Source organism: Grampus griseus (genome assembly GCF_964374135.1).
Source record: "Grampus griseus genome assembly, chromosome: 8".
Taxonomy (NCBI): domain Eukaryota; kingdom Metazoa; phylum Chordata; class Mammalia; order Artiodactyla; family Delphinidae; genus Grampus; species Grampus griseus.
The window spans coordinates 65,775,369-65,789,142 of NC_139002.1; the positions used below are offsets into that span (position 1 = coordinate 65,775,369).

The 13,774-nt window shown below is 41.5% G+C and overlaps 1 protein-coding gene across 1 annotated transcript; it reads right to left on the reverse strand.

The window, feature by feature from the left end:
- Positions 1–415: 415 nt before the first annotated feature.
- On the reverse strand, positions 416–13,467 carry LYVE1 (lymphatic vessel endothelial hyaluronan receptor 1). Its single transcript, XM_082660935.1, has 6 exons — positions 13,211–13,467; positions 9,614–9,785; positions 9,365–9,504; positions 3,155–3,460; positions 2,414–2,492; positions 416–1,873 (listed from the first exon to the last, which is right to left on the reverse strand). The coding sequence occupies exons 1-6, from the start codon at positions 13,293–13,295 to the stop codon at positions 1,687–1,689; spliced, it is 969 nt and encodes a 322-aa protein (XP_082517061.1). The 5' UTR covers positions 13,296–13,467; the 3' UTR covers positions 416–1,686.
- Positions 13,468–13,774: the final 307 nt, after the last annotated feature.

Genomic DNA, 13,774 nt, shown 5'->3' on the forward strand with positions numbered 1-13,774 from the left:
CAACAGGTTATGGCCTCTGAGTTGAAAGGATCATGGAATTGTGGGGTTAACTGTGAGGGGAAGAAGATATTAGCAATCTCAGAGAGAAAGACTAGAGAGAGGGGGAGAGAAAGTTAGAGAAACAGGACAAAGGAGCTATCTGAATCTCCAGCTTCCTGTGAACTCTGGAACAGATTGGAATGTAGAACCTGAATCCAAAGTAAAGGACTAATTTATGTGTGTATACTTGACCTACTTAAAATAAGACCATCTGAAGCAAGAAGAGCCTCACATAGTGATATATATACTCTTGGGTTTACAAATGTATTTCAGCTATCAAAGTTGTCTCTCTTACTTTTGCAAACAACAGATCACTTAAATTTTGCACGAAAGGTATAATGCATCTATGTAAATAAGAGAGCAAAGGAATTTTCTAAATGTTTTTATTTTTTCAGCACAAATATTTCTGCACCTCTCAGACTCCTTTTGCTGGAAAAAGGAGAGTTAGTGATACATTTGGTAATGACATCTAAAAAATGTACTTTGGTGTATAGAGGTAATGATGTACTTTTTAGGTATGTTAATAATAAATTAAGGCTATAATTGTTGCCATAGTCACGAGAAAATAATGAGTAGATTAGTCTCAGCCAAAAAAAAAAATTGGTTTTGGAAGTGGAAAGCTGGGGATATCAACATTGAAAAAAATTAGCTTCATACATTCTACTATATGCAATTTTTTATTAATAATCTTCAATTATAGAATGTAATAACTTGCACAGTACCTGACATATAGTAGGCATTCAGCAAATGTTTATTAAATTTTACTGCTTTTTAACACAGTAATTTTATTCAGTAATAATTTCTATAACTTGATAAAAATAGAAATTTTTCAGAGATTTTTTTTGGGGGGTGAGAAAAGAATATACTTTCTTTTCCCTAGAAAGTATGTTCTTCTAGAGAAAATAGCAGCAGCAGGAGAGAGAGAGAAAAGTAAGTGTGTATAAGTTCTAAAAAGTGATTCCAACTAGAATTATTCAGAGATGAACACTTTGACCCTGTCTGTATTTACAGTCCCTACTGACAAATGCTGCTAATATCCTCAGCCTTATCCTTTTTCTCTATTTATTTTGGTTTTACAGAGATTAGGTCTCAAGTCACGGGAATCTCCATGTCCTTCAGCTGCTAAACTTTTCCTTCCTTCTTTTTCTCTTGCCTGGCTCAGAAGGACATGCCAGATGGTATAAGTGTTTCCTTTCCAGAGCTGAAGAAAGGATCTGGGCTGTAGAGTCAATCAATAGACAAAGCCTTGATCTCAATGGTTTCTTGGCTCTCAGCTCACCTATTCTCAGGTAGCCTAAAGGCCTCTTGACAAACAGGTTCTGATTAGCTGTTTGAGGTCCAGGTGCTTTGCACAAGCTCCTTTCTCCCACTGGGATATTATTAGCACATAACCAGGCTAGAAAGGTTGTGGGAAGCTTTGGAGGTAGGAGGGTAGGATCCAGAAAGGATTGCAATAAGGAAAAGGGAATTCCCTTTGGTGAACTCCAGAGTCCAAAGGTAGCCCTGAGCTGACTCTAGTTAGGGACCAAGGGTAGACTTGCTTGTTTAGTTCTTTGGACCTTTTATAGGCTCCCCATCTGGGACCAGGATGTGTATCAGGAAGGAAAACAACCTCAGGTGTGTCCTCTTATTTCTTTCAGCTTCCATCTAAACTTCAGCTTCCAGGCATCGCACTGTGGTTTTGGGTTGACTCTTGGGCTCCTCGGGTTTTTTATCCATTTTCTTTGATTCCTCATTAGGGTTGCTATCATCGGCCTTCTCCTCCTTCACTACTTTAGTTTCTATCATTTCCTTCTGCTGGTTCTTGTTTGTAAAAGGGAAGGCCTTCACATACCTGTAGGCATAAACACAAAATTAAAGTGAGAGACTTCTACGTAACACATAGAACAACAGATAATGTTTTGTGATGGCCCATATTGGCATAGTACCTTGGGTACTTTTATTTCAGAGAGATGCTAACACATGCACCCTCAAATACTTTAACCATCCCCACCTGGATGGATTCATTTAGATAGGACGGTAAGTTTGCAGGCAAAACTTTAGGCTGGCCTTAACACCCTCTCGTCAAAAACAAAGAATTGAAAACCAAATAAAGCATATCCGTTTTTCCCTAGATGTCAATCTTTTCTTTTTATTTCTTGATATTCGAAGGGACAGCCATTGACCTGTATCTAAAGGCTGGATAACATACAAGTGCTGAAATAAAGGCAAGGTTGGGCAGTAGGGAGGACAGGTGAGGTGAGGGAAAACATTTACAGTATAAGAGGATTACCATCTCCATCTGGACGAAGGAAATGTCGATAAAAACCCTGGATAAACACAAGATATGGATGTGACAAAGATGACGAGACTAACCATGTGCCAACAATCCCACCTTTTGATGTAGCAAACCGCGAGGCCAGCTGCAGCAGCAAAGAAGAGGAGTGCAAGCACCAGCAGGGTCGTGGGAACACCTGGGGGAGACAGAGACCGCGCCTTGTTCCTCCATGTAGACATTACTGTGCACCGCTCTTCTAATGACTCATCCTTACACGTGATGGAGACCACAGAGCAGAAGAGCCTTCTCTGTGACCACACAGGGGCCACTTACGGCGTTGGGCCCACATGAGCTTCTTTGCTTCCTGCCTATAGAATCCTTGGCCTTGCCTCATGCTCTCCCTACTCTATAAGTTGCAATATGACAGAGTCCATTTCCTCTCTGTGGCCTTGAGGTGACAAGTTTGGAGCAAATCAAGTGTAAGACCCTTTAAATAGGAAAACGAACTTGCTAATCATAGGCATTTAAGGTGTGTATATGTACTTTAAAAACTTCTGCATATGAGTAGATAGTAATTTATTCTGAAAAGTCTTTGCGTTTTAAAAGTGAAGCTATTTTAGACTCATGATTTTTAGTTTAATCATTAAGGTTCTTTAGAGACCTCAAGTTCTAGGACTTTATGAAATTTGAATTTGCATTAAGCTTTTATTTGTATTTGTCAGGTCCTGAGTGCCCAATCTGGATACAGGCTAGTTTCTATGTATTGTCTGCTACACACACACACACACACACACACACACACACACACACACACACACACTCAAACACATACACATAATGCAGACAGAAAGTTTTTACCTCCAAACCCAACAGGTTCATTCTTGAATGCCGCTTTATTTTCAATATACGATTCAGTTTCTGTAGCTATGGTGCTCGTTTCCATAAAAGCTTCCGTTATACAAATGAATTTTCTTTTCCGTGGAATAGAAGTGGAAGCCAGAGCAGGAGCCACAGTGGGTGTAATAGACTCAGGTCCATCAGTAGACAACGCTGAGTGTGTACTCTCACTGACAATCATTTCTGTTGTGTATGTTGCAGTTTCCGTGTTGAATATGGGATCATCGGTGGTGATAATTTCTGGAAAGCATGAGTTAACCCAGGTATCTGTCCGGGGAGGGAAAAGTGAAATAAGAAAGAAGTATTGCAATAGCCTCCTAATGGGTCTGCCTGTCTCTAGTCTTACTCTCCTCTGATCTCTTTATACTGCAGCTGGAATGGTCTTACAAAAATGTAAAGATAATCATATCACTTCCTCCTTTAGAATCCTTCCCTGACTGCCTGTACTGCACAGCCTATAAGGCCTTCCATGATCTGGCCCCTGCTGACACGGCCAGCCTCACCTGATCGGTCTTTCTCTCGTTCCCCCGCCATGCTAGAATTCCTTCAGTTCTTTGACATGCTTTCTCTAACATCCAAAACTTTGACCTGAATGCTTTCTTCACTTGTAAGACTCTTTGCCCCTCTTTATTAACTCCTCCTTGTCCCTCAGGTCTCAGACTGAATATCTCTTTCTTAGGCAGACTTGAAGACCAGATTGGATCCCTAGACATACATTCTTGTACCTCCTTGTACTTCCCTTGTCATGATTCTCACTACACTGCTCCCCACTGGACTGTGAGCTCCCTGGAAGCAGGATTCCTGTCTGTCTTGGTCATCATGGTATGTGCAATGTGGCGGGCACATAGTACATGCTCAATACTTGATGTCTAAAGGAAGGAAGGAAAAGTGAAATGAAGAAAGGAGTAGATGGGGAGACCAAATATACACACATGACACCACTTGAGGACAGAGATCTACTAAAACCAGATTTCTCTGTGCTCATTAAAAAAAAAATTGTTTTTAAAGGAGGTGGGAGACCGGAGGGATGTAGGTTTGCTCTCCGATCTGTTGAATGCGGTAGAGAGGAAACTAATATTTGTTGAACATCTTGCTCTGAGTCAACCATGGCACTTCCTTAAACAATTTTATAAAACCCTCATTTATACAGGAAGAAACTGAAATTCAGAGAAATTGAATAACTTGCCTAAAATCACATAGCCAGTAAATGGCAGAGCCATGCAATATATTACAATATGCATTTGCATCTCTTTTAAATCTCTAGTTATTTGTGATAGTGGGTAGCATCAGCTGGAATGTTAGCCATGAAGAAGAAGTTATTCTATTATTTTTGAAAATTAAGTAAAAGTTACCAACCAAGGCCATGGTAAACATGATAAAACATTTTGACACCACATGCATTCAGTCAATATTTTATACTATTCATTTCATTTTGAAAAGACCTCTATTCAAATAGGCATCATCCTTGAACTCTGCCCTAGACTTTGGAAGGCAGCTATGCTCACCACTATACCACCAATGCCGCACTGGATTTTTAGCTACGTTTCCCGTTCTTAAGCAGGTGCTATATACTTCCTTCAAAAAAATGAACATTTTTTTTTAGTATCAGGGGAAAAGTATACTGAACACGATATACTGTGCTGGGAACTGAGAATACAGAGACAAATAAGGGATGATTCCTGTTTCCAAGAGGACAGAAGTATTTTGATGAGGCTAGGGGGCGATAACTGGGAATTCACAGAGGAGATGGCATAAGCAGTATGTGGAGGGTTAATGCGCTCATTCAACAAATATTTATTGAGCTCCAACTCTGTGCCAGGTGCTGTGCTAGATGCTAGGGATGTGGTGCAAATAAGACCAAGTCCTTGCTCGTAAGGGCTTATGTGTTATTGGAAAGAAGGATAGAGATAATAATAAAAAAAAAAGCCAGAAATTTCAGAGGATGATAAATGTTGAGAAGATAATTAGACAGGATAAGGATCAAACTGGAAGGGGCAGGAATGGGGACAGATACTTTGGATAAGGTGATAAGAGTAAGTCTCTTTGGGGAGGTGATACTTAAGCTGAAACCTGAATGATGGAAAGTAGCAAGTCATTGAAGATCTAGGGCAAAAGCATTCCAAGTAAAGAGAACAGGAAGTTCAAGAGCCTGAATTTGAATAATCTCAGCATGTTTGATGACTAGAAGGCTGGTATGGCTGGAATAGAGCTCCAGGTCATCTAGTATGGAAGAGGGAATAGGATATCCCAGTCAATAAGAACAGCGTGACCCAAGAATCCAGAAGTTTGAAAGTATAGGTATGTCAGAAAATGACAAGGAGCACAATGTGGCTGGCGTGTAGGGTGTACGCATGATGGGGAGCAGGAAAAACTGCAAGTAGGAGATGAGACTGGGAAGATAGGTCAGAGCCAGTATATCAAGAGTCATAATTGCCATGGTAAAGAATTTGGAATTTATTCTGTAGGAGAAGGAATTTTCAACTGGGGGCAGCAGACCTTCCAACTGACATACAGAAGTTCTCATATGTGCCCAGTTTTATGTGCACAAGTCTTCATAGTTCACATCAGATTCTCTGATAGGAAGCCACCCAAGGCTGTGCAGAAGAGGAGGGACGTAATCATCAGAGGAGGTGTGTGGAGGATGAAATAGAGATGGGAGAAAGGGCAACCAGGAGCCAAGAAGGAGACTATTGCACAGAAATGGGAGAACACGGAACTGTCTGGAATTCTAAAACTTATATCTTAGAGATCTTCTAGAGAAAAGTGGTTCTCAACTCTGGCTGCAGGTTAGAATCATCTGGGGAACTTTAAAAAAATACTCGTGTGAAGGACCCACCCTGGGCCTGGTATATTACTGACGTGTGGTCATCACCAGGTGACGTGGAAGTGGCAGGGCCCAAGGTTTAAATCCTGGCTCTGTCCCTTACTGACTGTTGCCACAGCAAATCACCCTCTAAGCATCAGCTACTTCTCTTGGAAAGTGGAAGTGGTACACTTGTATCATTTCACTGAGGATTAACGAGACAGTACATGTGTAGGGCCTAGCAGAATCTATGGCATAATCTGTAATATCTGTAAGAATTAGTTTCCTTTGCCTCTCTGTTCATTAAGTGTAGCCAGGAAGGCCGCCGTGTGAGGGAGCAACGGCAATCTGATCCCGTGGTCCCTTACTGGTCGGGGGCACAATGTGTCTCACCTGGAAGCGTTAGGACCTGGCTCTCCTTCCCTCCAAACTACAAATATAATTTCTCTAGAATGTGCTGAATGCTTTGATAGATATTAAACACACAGTGTGGTTGGTGTCCAAGAGGAAAGATAGGAGTCAGGGGTATAGAAAGGCTGCCTGAAGAAGACGGTACTTGAGACTTGAATAAAGAATACAAGTTAGCTAGGTGATGAAGAGGACGGGCATTGTGGCAGAGGGAACAACATGAAACAGGTGGTGCACGCCGAGCATTAGAAACACTTTGGTCTGATTCCCAAAGCTCACAAAGATAGCAGTAAGAAAGACAATTAGGATAAGGTTTGGGGTCAGGTTTAGGGTTACTGGGATCCTCAGAGCTCACAAGATAGCAATAAGAAAGAAAGTTACAAAAACAAAGAAGCATAGGGTAAGCCTAGGTTAGTGTGACGATGAGGGCTAGGGTAACTCTGTTCCTCACAAAGATGGCAAACAGAAGCAGGTGAACCTGATTTATTTCAAAATGATAACATAACCACACAGGGTAGCAAATTTTCTCAAGTCACTTTTGTACACAATTCTCTGACAGTACATCCTTAGAGGGATGTCTTCTGAGGACTAAAAGAAATGCAAAGGAATTGCAAATTCCATTCAGTAGGTTTATTATTCCTAATAATGCTGTTTTTATAATTTTGAAATTATTGTAGGATAAGAAAATATATTATTTATTGGGAACAAGAATTTTCCATATAAGAGAAAAAACATGCAAGTATAGAACACAGTAAACAAAGAAAAAACTTGAACTGATGAGTTGGAAATATCAATGCAAATGCAATATATGTATGTATATTTTTTCCTAGCTGCCCACTAAAAAGGACTGAGAAGCATTGAAAATGAGAGTAGTAATAAGAACAACTTGCATGCAGATCTTGGTTTCGAATCAACATTCTCTACTAAAAAGAACCAAGGCCCTTTGGAGAAATAAATGGCTGATTCCATGTGTGGGATAAAGAAAGTACAAAGTGAGCCTGGGACATGTTATCATGCCAGAAAGCAATGACTTGCTCAAATACTAATGGGATGAAAACAAAAGTCAACTAGAAGGGGCTCCCACTCGCCAAATTTCGGACAATTTGAGCATCAAAAAGAATAATAATTGTAAAATTGATTATAACATATTGAACACAGAGTAAGTAAAATGCTACATGTCCATGGTAGTATAAAGGGGAGGGAGGACATGTGTGTGTGTGTGCGTGTGTGTGTACGTGTGTGTGTGAGAGAGAGAGAGACAGAGAGACAGAGAGAGAGAGAGATTCTTCTTTACCAAAGAATGCCAGCTAACAAATGTAGAAGGAAGAATAGATGTAGAAAATTATCATTTTGCAGTCCTGCATATAATAATTGATTCCAGCTAGGATCATCAATGTCTGCTTGAACTATCAGGTAAAAGACGATTGGGGGGTCAGACTATTTACATGGTGCCAAAATGTCACACTATAGGTTACCTCCTCATTGCAAAGGGGAAAACACATCTGAGTTCATTAGAGAGGTCTGGCAGTCACCGTCTTATTCAAATGATCAAAGTTAGCATGTAATAGGGGGACATACTTACATTAAGGGCCTTTTGTTGGGATATGATCTAAAGTACACAATATCGTCTATCCAGTATTTTTGCCAAACCTAGCGAACATGAATCTACAGCTAACTTTAAGTATATAGGAAGCGCAGGGAATGGAAATACAAGTGAGATGAAACCACGAGGAAGCATGCAAATCCAAGTCATCTCCCCTGACTCCTTTTCATTTAGTCCATAGGGCTGGGTGTCCTATCATTGCACTGACAGCTGGCAGGAAGGCCAGGAAGTTAAAAGGCCAGGCCATTTGACCGGCATGGACTAGCCGTCAGATGAGCAAGCATGCCAACCACCAATTCCACAGTCAAAAGTGATAGGCGGCAGAGGCAAGGGGAGGAGGATGGTGAAAAAAATATGGGAAGAAGCTTATGTTCCAGTCTTCACTCGGCCTCTAGCTGACTGTAAGACTTTGAATAAGGCAAACCTCCATTCTGAGCTACAGTCATTTCATCCATGAAGTGAGCAAAGTGGACGAAGTCTCTTTCACGGCCCTTCCTGGGCCAAGGCTCCCTGGTTCACAGAACCTCTTGGACCTCATGCTGCCTTTGGGCAACAGAACACTGCGGGTGCACTTTTATCTCTCGGATCTTAGAGAATGACCACTGACCCATCTGACCTTCAGAAGGTCAAATTTATGAGTATGTGTGAAGAGTAATAAATCAGACAGAGGTTCTTATGATAAAGTGAGAACAAGTGTTTAGTCAAAGAAAAACTTTCTGAGAAGTTACTTAGGTAAAGCACTTGGGCTAAGGCCTCCAAGGTCTCCCAAGAAGGTTAAAGGGCTGACTGTGAGCAAATCAGTTCTATTTTCTAGCTTTAATTCCTTCCTTCATAAAATGAAAATTGGGTCTTGTTCTTAAAAACATCTAATATAACATCTGAATTTCCACTCCTGTAAAGGAATGTGGGATAAAGGAAAGAGTTAGATCTATGTGTGAATCTTCATAGTAAGGAGACCTTAGACGAACGTACTTATGTCCTCTGCAAAATAGGGATGATAAAGCACACCTCCTATGGAGATTGTCAAGGTTCAGCGAGATAACTTAGTACCTTGCTTTGTCCATAGTGGATGTTTCCCTCCCTTCGTCCTGTTTAACTTGTAGGATGAAGGCGGGGTGGGTAATGGAGCCTACAGGGATACCCTCTCCCTATGTTGCCAATCTGTCATATTTTCTCTAACTTTTTGCTTTGAGAGGGACACCTCTACCCTGGTCAAAGAGGCAGTCTTGGGAGGATTCAGTGGCCATCACCATGATTGCTTCTGCTACTGCTCAGGGTTACTCTTCTCAGAATGGTTATAGAGCTATTGAAATCCAGACAAAACATGCCACGTGGAGAGGCTGCAGATCTGACTCACCAGATGAGTTGTGACAATAGGCCCTGTGCCGCTGGTTGAGTGAACTTCTCCAAATCAGGACGCCCACTCCGTTCTTCCCACACTTGGGGTTCTGGATAATCCGAGGGATGACCACGAACTGATTTTTAACCCATCCATAGCTGTAACAGAATACACATGACCTGAGTGGATGCATTGATCTCTGTTGCTGAACAAGAGCACAGAGCCAAAAGAGCTCCCACAGTGTTTGTGAATCCAGCTGTTTCTCACCTGCAGGTCTCAAAGCCAGATTTCCATGCTGCTTCAACCTGCTCTTTGCTGGCCAGAGTTAGTCCTACGCGCCTACAGGCCTCCTGGGCTTCTGTGAAATTCAGCTGCGGGTGTGTCCTTTTGTTCACAAGAGTGACCCCCATGATTCTGCATGGTCCTGAGATGGAAAGCTCTGCAAAGGAATCACATAGGCCCTCAATGTACTGCTGTCCTTGCCCCTAGCCCTCAGGCTCTCCTTCCTAGTAGAGCATCATTGCCTCAACGCAGCAGCTGGGATTGAGGTTTAGAAATAATAGGACACAGACCAGACATTTTCCACAAGGACATCCTGCTGGGTTAGGAAGGTGCTTGCCCGGATCCATGCTGTACCTCTCACCAGGTCCGAGTCCATCGTCCCTCACTGCACTCAGGTTCCTTGTTCATTACGTGGAGGCTTTGGCTACCAGTTCCCGGGCTGCAGTCTAGGGGATGCAGCTTCTGCAAACCTTTATGGAGTCTATAAAATGAAGGGTCTGAGACTTTGAGAAAGATAGAATCCAGGGCTCTGGTTAACAGAATAGTGAACAATACTCCAATGTCTGTTGGGGACAGCACTATTTCTGAGATGGGCTGAAAAATGTTGCACTTGGTATAATAGAAAGTGAACCTTCTCTGACCATTGGGGGGCAGGCTTACTCAGAAGTTCCTGGAGGAGTCAGATAGTAAAACTTGCATGGCAGAGAAACTAAATAAAGGAAGTAGACTTTTAAAGTCAGACCTGGATTTGAGTCTAGCCTGTGTCGCTTGCTGGCTCTGTGGATTTAGGCTGGTTACTTCATCTCTTGGAGCCTCAGTTTCCATATTTAGAAAGTTGAAAGAATAACAGTATCTATTGTATAGGGTGGTGAAAGTTAAATGAGTTAATTCAAATAAAAATGCTTAGCATAGTGCCTGCCACATAGTAGGCACTCAATAAATCATAACATAGTATCATTATGTTACCTTCAAAGCACTTTGGTTTTAGTCTGCTAATGACTGATCTCCCTAGGGAAGCTGAGGCAGTTGCAGAGTTAAGATGTAAATAATATCTTACTCAAAATCTAACAAACCTGAGAATTCTTTTGATCCCTTCTCTCTGGGTTCTGGGATTTATAGACCTGTATGAAATTGCAAAGTTGCATTGCATTTTGGTACTTTGTTCCAATTGGGCTTCATCCACAAAAGTCCAAAGGGCATTTCAATCTCCCACGTAATTGCTTGAACACAGATCTGTGCACTGTCAAATGCTTTGACCACTGTCTAAGGTGGTATCTAAATTTAAAGGAAGTTTCTTCTTGCAAACATGGAAGGAGCATTTCTAAGTCCCCCATGTGACCTTGCTGTGGAGCAGGGGGCTGGGGGGAAGGGAAATGTATGGTATTTGTGGATAGCCTTGTTTGCTTCCAGACCCTGCTCTCACCAAAAGAGAGACCAGAGAGCCAACACCCAATATGAGTGTTTGTGACAGAACAGCCTCTTATGACTGTGGGCACTAACACTAATACCTACACCAACGCTGATATTAATACTAATGTCAATGTTAATTCCAACTTCTATCACCTGTAGATGCCACTCTGTGCCAAACCCTGTCTCTTTTGACAGAAAATTGAGGTTCAGGGAGATTAAGTAACTTTCCTGAGCCCAAGGATATACAGCAACTAGGTGGCAGTTTGGGGGCACAAACCCAAATATGATTGATACTAAAACCTCAGTTCTTAACTAGGACGCTGTTCTGCTTCCCACTGTGCAGTGTGGGGGGAAGATGAACACACACACAAACACACATATACACACACACACCACTAGAGCTGAACTCTCAGAATACACCATTTGTCCTGGAATTTGGCCCATTTCACTCATAAGCTTGTTTACGGCTGCTTCTTTGGGAATACCTGTAGAGAAGGTATATTAATTACACTGTAATGTGGTCTTGATACTCTCATCATACATCATTTTTACTCTAAATATTATTGTTAAGAGTAATGATAGACCTATTCTTGGCAATAGACCTAGCTTTGGATATTTCTTCTATTGTTAATTGGCTGTGGGACCTTGGGCAAGTTAGCATTCTCAGCTGTAAAAGGGGGATGGTTATATATTCTTTACAGAATTTTTGTCAGAATTTTAAAATTATATAACTTGTACCTAGTGGAGGCTGGGTCCACAGTAGACAGTCAACAAATATTCATAGATTTTATGCTTTCCTATTTAAGGGCAAAAACAGGGAGCTGGAATCCAAGTGATATTTGAGTAACCCCTTCCTCAAACATTCTTAGGAAACAACAAGCATAGTAGAAACAGTATATGCCTAGGAATCAGAGCTGAATTCAAACCCAAGCTTTATTATTTACTGCCCTCATGACATTAGGCAAGTTGCTTGGCCTCACTGAGCCTGTTCCTTCATCTATAAAGTGTCTTCTTAAGAAATATATGTATATATTTCTTATATATATTTTATATACTATATATAGTACATAAAAATAGGCCCTCAAAAATGCTAGCGCCCATCCTCATCCATCCACCTTCATCAACCACCTTTTCCCTAATCATGGCTCTGTATAACTTTCAGTTGTTTCCAAAATTTCAATTCCCTTAGGAAAATTTTGCCATTATTGAGGATGGTCCAAAGACTGTGCTGAGTCAATGTCAAAGAACAATTTCCATAATAGTTTGAGGATTAATGGCAGTATTTTTGGGGAAAAGTGAATAGTCTCCCCAGGGAGATGTCAAAGAGGGCCAAACTTATTTGAAAGTAACAGTTCTGGTATTTGAAAAAAAAATCAACCATATTAACTCTAACCTCCCTCATAAAATGGAGTATGACAATATCGGAATCAACTCTGGATGCCTGTTCCGGACATATTTTATACCTCAGGGCATCTTCCAACAGAGGAACACATAATTTTCCTTTTAAAGTGCTCATATTTTCATTTGCCCAGAGCTGCAATGAGTGATTTGTGGTTACAATTTTGTTTTGCCTACAGTGCAGAATGAGGTTACCATTTAGGCAGCTCCAAAGCCCAGGAATCATTTCAAGTCATTCCTTTGGTAGGGAGCTGATGACTAATTTTCAAACCTACATTTTCACAGATTTTTTTCAGTTAATTTGCTATTTACTGCATATTAAAAACATAAGCATTCCATGATAGTATAGTAAAATTAAAAATAATGATACTGACACTTCCAAAAATATAAAACAGGCCAATATTCTGTGAAAGTTAACCATTTTCCCCAGGCTAGGTGATTGCTTAAAATTTTTCACAATCACGCTTTGCTTCTTCAATGAAACACTTTTTAAAACAAGTGATTTCTCCTCAATGTTTTGTTTCAAAATATTCTCATTAAAAATATCCCATAACCAAAAATAAAAGTCAAGATAACATAAAGGTAAATGAGAATCACTTTGGTGAAGTTGACAACACGGTGAAAACATTTCTGGCAGAGCAATACTACCAATGAGACCTTCTGTCGACACTGAGTGCCATCCCACCCCAGAAATTCAGTCAAGAACTTAGTAGTCTTAGGACAATCTGCAAGATCTTGCCTTGCCTCAGCTTGGCAATCTGGTAAGAAACCTACCTTCTGTGCGGAGAGAGCCTTGGACCAGGAGCCTTGTGGTCCAGACGGAGGCAAGAAGCAACACCAGGCTGAAGTACTTGGCCATTGCGCCAGCCCCTTCAGAGCCAGAGGAGCACCTCAGATGGGCACCAGCAGTATCAGAGGCAGACGATCACCAGTCTGGATGGAGACTTCTGGAAGTAAGTGGGGGCCCACACGGCTCCACTTCATAACTGAGACATCCGGATTTCCCTGCTTTCAAGCTTCTGACTTGTCAAGGTCACTAGGGGAAATGAGTGACGTCCCTTGAATGCCCAGGCTGTACTTTGTGGATGGCTTTCTGGAAAATTTAGCTAATGCTGACTCAGAAAACACACAAACGAGGAAGGCAGATAGCACAGGGTGAACTGCTGAAGGTTTCCCCAATTCCCATATTCCCTGCCACCACCTCCCTCCCCCGCCAGCTCAGTGCTTACGAGGTGAGGTTCCTTGTTGACCGTGGAGCCCGCTCATTTATATACTCTTAGGAATGCCTCTGTCTCTAAAGGAAACTGAGCATGGATTGTGCTGCCTTTCCTCCCACTA

Excerpts from the sequence above, each read along its gene's own strand:
- LYVE1 (XM_082660935.1), bottom strand. The coding sequence starts at position 13,295 with ATGGCCAAGTACTTCAGCCTGGTGTTGCTTCTTGCCTCCGTCTGGACC. Across the intron at positions 3,461-9,364 it reads CTATTGTCACAACTCATCTG|ATACCTGGGTTAACTCATGC; the intron begins GTGAGTCAGATC and ends CTCCCCGGACAG. Across the intron at positions 1,874-2,413 it reads GCGGTTTGCTACATCAAAAG|GTATGTGAAGGCCTTCCCTT; the intron begins GTGGGATTGTTG and ends TTATGCCTACAG.